Raw genomic sequence first — 6000 nt, forward strand, 5'->3', positions numbered from 1 at the left:
TAATATAAGCACTTTAAGTATGTCTGTTTGTAGTGACCCTACCACTGGTTCGGAAGAGAGATTCTACCGAGAAGAAGCCGACAAGAAACTCAGCAATTGCTCTTTTAAAACATCATTTTGATATTAAAAACCAGCTAACGTTTAGGCCTAGACTCACTAGAACGAATCTAGGCAGATCCTCTCTAATGTGTGGTATACTTCAAATTCTAATTTAAATTCAAAATTCATTTATTTCAAGTAGACCTCGTTTATAAGCACTTTTGAAACGTCAAGAATGTTTGTTTGTAGTGACTCTACCACCGGTTCGAAAGGCAGATTCTACCGGGAAGCTGGTAAGAAACTCAGCAGTTTCTCTTTTCCAACATCATTAAATATTAAAAAAAAGCTAACGTTTAGGCCTAGAATCACTAGACCGAATCTAGGCAGATCCGCTCCAATTTGTAAAATACTTCCAATTCAAAATTTATTTATTTCAAGTAGGCCTAGTTTTTAAGCTAGGAACGTCAAGTCAGTCTGTTTGCAGTTCAGAGCGGAACATAGCAATGATGATATGAAATTAGCATAGAAATTAGATATTACTTTCCCGGAGCTCATTACAAAAAGCTCTACTGGTACTACTTTCAGTCATAAATATTTAGTGATACTTGAATGAAAAAGAAAAAAACTACTTACGTTTAGTGGGATCTGACCGATCGATTGTTAGCTTTGCTGTGCCTTCATGGTGGGCTGCTGGGCTCTTCACTTCTTCTAGAAAGTTTTGATTGACAACCCTGTCGTGCAGTGAGATCTCATCGTTGACATTCACAAGTTCTAAGTGTGAACAATGAATAGGATGTCCGGGCCTTTCCGTTCGACGCACCACGTGCCATTTTCCGAGAAACTGCGGACCAAGAACTGGTGTTATACTTTTTTTTTTTATATAATTATCAGACCCAGCAGATGGCCTTATGGTATGTTTTACTATTGCCTATAAACAGAGCAACAGTTCGTAAAACATGCAAGAAACACGTCCTACAAAATATCGCCCTGTGTCGATTAAATTGAGGCGTAGGTGTTAAACTCCATATGCCTGTAATTAAACCGGGTACCAGGCCCTTCACACTGGAATACTGCAATGCTTCTTAACAGTGGAAATAAGCATGGCGGCTAGTGCCTTTACTAGCTGTGGTGTGGTGGCGCGCCGCTCTAATCTTTATAGTACCAGTTTCCCAGTTTTGGTGAAAAACAAAATCAGCATTTGAACATTACGTAAAAATTTTAATGATTCATATAACCCCTTATTCTTGTTAAATCTGCAAATCAGAATAATATATCTATATCTCTAGATGTAGGTACGCTTAATTAAATCTGGCGCGGACAATATTTCGTTATCATTAAAAAATAACACTTATTCACTTTTAATGTTCATTGATAAAAAGAACGAAGATAAAACGAAGAAGGAACTAAAGTTATCAGTAAAGTAAAATGAGTAATCAATAATGCCTATAAACCTATATTCACCAATATATTGTTCCAGCTTAAGAATGTTCCAAATGTTTATGGGGAAAGAACAATAGTTTATATACTTCCAGGACTAATTATTTATCTTCCGATAGCTATAGAATCCAAAATAAACAAACACAACCTAATACACAAAATTAAAATTACTTATTAAAATAACCTTAAATGTTGCGTTTATTAACTTAAACCCAACTACCTAATTCAAAAAGAGTAAACTTTATAAATAAAATATATATAAGTATGTACTCCTCCGATACATACAATACACAAAAAAAACTGTATATATATACGGAACAGTTAGCAAATCAAATATGCCATATTTTTTCTTTATTCTTCTTTTCCTTTCTCGCTTTTTTTTGACATATATCATATTATATTATATTTATTGTATATAAATATTCAATTTTATTTTTTATATTATATGTGTACGTATATGAAGTATGTAAATTTAATTTATTTTTTTATTATTATTTATTTATTTTTGTAATTTATGTTTATTATTTAAGTATTATTTTGTGTACACCCTAACCCTTCTTCTTAACTTCATGTACTCAATTTGATTTAGTAGGTTCCCTGAGATTGTTTTTAAGCGATAAGGCCTATTCTTCTTTATTTTTATTTGTGTATATTTTAATGCTTTGTATTTGGTGTACAATAAAGTGTATTTGATTTGATTTGATATTTTCATTTGCTTATTTGTACGAACAACGAAATGTGATTTAATACCGTCTAATTTGCAAAATACCCTACCAACAATACGTTTCAGATCCGTTCATCCTCAAGTCAACAACATATTCATACTTCGGCGATTTGTTAAATGGTCACAATAAGCGTTAAATTGCGACTTATTTCCCGAGGAGGCATAAGAGCCTCTTCGCTAAATAAGTCGCACGTTTACTATGTCTACAAACATTTCACTTTGTTTTTTGTAGGAAAAGTAGTACGTTGTTTTCGCATAAAAGGTTATCAGAATTCATGTGTTAGGTATTTAAAATAATACACACGCCTCTTAACCACAATCAGGTCGTTAATATTATCTTTGCAAACCAAATATTTTGGATATAGGTACCGTAATTTTATATAATACCGCTTTATTTATTTTTGCAAATTGTATCTAATTTTTCGATATTTGTCTGCATTCTTAAGTTGTATTTTCCGTCATAAATGTTTAGTTTGAAGTATGGATGAATAAATAAAATCATTATTAATCATCGTCAATTTAAATCTAAATAGATTACTAAGCTTAACGTACATAAATTAGGAAAATTTAACAAGTAGGTAATGATTTGATTCATTAAGCTTATACAATAGTTTGTGAATATATTGTTGCGATAACATAAAAAAATATATTTTTATCATTAGTGATAAGATATTGTTGCTAGTGACACATATTGTAGTTATAAAATTAATAAGATAATATTACACTACCCAACTTTTGCTAGAGGACGTAACAAAAAGGACTTTATTTATTAAAGCCATCATAATACATTTATTTTTAGGGTTGTCCAAGAAGAAGTAAATCAAGTAGATATAGAAATAAGTATACAGACAAAATATAGTTAACTACCCTCTACCAAAGTTAAGAAGCTAGTGACTATGGTTAGGAGAAATTCATAATTGTGATGACTCAATCAAAATTGTTGTCATTAAATGATATTGAAACTGATACAGACGATGATTTAAAATAAAGTATAGAAACATTGCAGATCAAATGCATAAACCACAACAACATATGAATTAACAATTAATATGTTTGAGTTACTAACGAAATTAAACTACAGCGTAAAATGAGACAAAATAATCTTGAAAAGAAAATTACGGAAAATAAAGAAATATTAGCAAAAGAAAGAGATTAGACAAACTATAAAACTTAAAGTGTTTATAATGTTTTTTCTGCCAGTCTGTATGCTTAGCTTAATTTTTCAGAACGTCATCAAAGTAGGATGAGACATTCACGAGTGCCAAGTGATTTGCAAAGAGCAGTCTAAGATAATTTATACAGATGGAAACAAGAAAACTAAAATCAATTCTGTACAAATAAATAGAATGGAAGCGGATATCTGTGGTTATGTAATAACTGCCTCCCATTATTAAACCTATAAGTATTATTAAAAAGATAATAAATATCAAACATATTTGTATATGCTGGATATTGGATCGACTGTAACGGCGCGACTTTCACAGAAAGGTAATTCTGTTTAATTTTTTTTAGTAATGAAATTTATTTCCAAAGGGTGATGAATAATCTCTTATTTTCAAAGTTAGGGGAATAGAATTTTGGAACGTTTTTTTTATGAACTTGGCGTTCGATTAAAAACGAATCTACCTACCTACTACCTAATAGGGGTTGGAAGATTATTTGAAAATGAGTTTGAAAGTTGAAAGATAATGTTTTTGAAGTATATAGACGTAGCAGAATTGTAGATGTGTGTCGCAAAATTCTACTCATTATTAATTGTACGCGACGGAAGCAGTAATTGCTACTAATTATTATAAATGCAAGCGAGTGGTCTATATTTGACTCTACAGCGGCATTGATCTTAATGTATTTCTCACATACATCTTCCACCCTGGACATATTATAAGAGGATACTTTTTATTCCAGAAAAGAATCATCAGGATAACGTTCTCGGGGGACTTAAAAAATGGCTTCACAGTTAAACCGATCTTGGAAAAATGTTGGTACTCATTTAAAATTTGCAAATCGAGGTAAAATAAGAAAATTTCAAATTGATTTGGTATCGAGGCCAGTATTTTTAAAAAAGAATGTTTATTACTAAACAATTATCGTTATAATATAAACATCGTTGATAATAAGAAGATTTTATTTCCTACATTTGAGACTAAATGATGTAATGCAGGGGGAGATAAAATTATTTTAAGAAATGGTTCTGATGCATTTCTAAAGTATTTTCATTATACAAATAACAATAACAATGGGTATGGTATCACCATCTTTACAAGTTTGCACACTTTCAAGCCCCTTTTCAGACTGAAACAAGGTGAGATTCCAGTAAAGGCTTGCGATCAAAAAGTGTGTGTTCGGTTTGAATCAACGAAACTCCCCTACCTCCGGCCTTGCTTCTCTGGTTGAAATTTTTATTCACATTTTAAAATTGAATGTTTATTACATTCAATTTCAAACAGTAAAAACGAAACAATACTCTATATATTTTAATCTCTTTGATCGATCATTATTTATGACAGAATAATTATGAAAATAAGCTCCTATTATTCACTTTGATTTGCGTTTGCACAAACGGGGAATAAACATTTGCGCATTAAGATGACAGGCCATATTAATAGTATCGGTATCTAAAACACATGAGGTGATACGAAGATAATATACGAGAATGTTCTCATATCTACGCGTATTTTCTGTCGATCTGATAATTCTTCTTTAGATTAGTATGTCAAGTCACGGTAAATGCGGAGGACGCAGTTACTTTTTGGACAACTATACGCGTTTAGTGAACCACATTAGGAAACAGATAATAAGTTAGTTCGATTATAGGAAAATTTGATGGATATTACATATTACATATTAAATATATTACATATATTTGACGTCTGTTATAGCACTGCCATTCAAAATTGGATGAGATGCTACTTCCACGGCTACTTATAACTGCACACACTGGCAACACCATTCTGCCTTGGTATGACTATCTAGTAGAAACTTAATATAACGGGGTTTGGTTTCACAAACTGATATTTTTTTTAGATGAGTAATTTTGCAATAAACCACATGTATTTAAATTTAAAATATATTACCTAAAAAGATACATTTGGTCGAGAATTTGATGGTGATGGAAAACTAGATGATGATAATTTTAGTTACACTGATAGTTTTAAAGACTGTGAAGTACTGTCGAGACATGAAATTAATAAAACCCATTTTCTTTTAAATAAAGCGCATTAAATTTATAATCAGGGATTGAATGCACAGTTTTAGTGATTAGTTTGGATGAATTTTGATCTAGAATTTAGCAATAACCAAATTTGACCGAATGTCACCGACCATACCACGTTCACATTAACAGCACACCCATATAAAAAAGCTTACTTTTGACACGTCGAAATTAGGCTCTAAATTAATATCTGGATCACACTTCAAATTTTGAACCAACTGAGCACTACTTAAACCTATAAAAACTATACTAAGCACTAATACAATCATGTTGAACATCATCCGATCATATTGTACACTGCACTTAAGATAGCCCAACGAAATGGCGATATAGCTCTTTATATACCATTTTTTATACAAAAATCTTATCGACAAATCTATCGGCCGCCGAAATACTTGCTAATCACAATTATTGAGTACCTGAAAATAATTCGTCAATAGTGACTCAAGTATTTGAATTTATGACGCATAAATAATTAAGTATAATTTTTACAGTTGTGGTCTTCATTCTAGAATATTCCACTCTAATATTCTTCACATACTTTGGCAGTTCACTAAAGAATTTATGTGCTACTCTGATGCTCTTCTTG

General features: G+C 31.3%; 1 protein-coding gene across 1 annotated transcript in view; it reads right to left on the reverse strand.

Moving 5' to 3' along the window:
* The window catches only part of LOC120632183, an 80090-nt gene extending 74410 nt beyond the window's left edge, over positions 1–5680 (reverse strand). Inside the window, exons 1-2 of the mRNA XM_039901990.1 lie at positions 5567–5680; positions 673–880 (exon numbers count right to left, since the gene is read on the reverse strand). Of these exons, the coding sequence (XP_039757924.1) occupies positions 673–880; positions 5567–5680 (322 nt within the window). The remainder of the gene's footprint in view (positions 1–672; positions 881–5566) is intronic.
* Positions 5681–6000: the final 320 nt, after the last annotated feature.

Source organism: Pararge aegeria, chromosome 19, assembly GCF_905163445.1.
Source record: "Pararge aegeria chromosome 19, ilParAegt1.1, whole genome shotgun sequence".
Taxonomy (NCBI): domain Eukaryota; kingdom Metazoa; phylum Arthropoda; class Insecta; order Lepidoptera; family Nymphalidae; genus Pararge; species Pararge aegeria.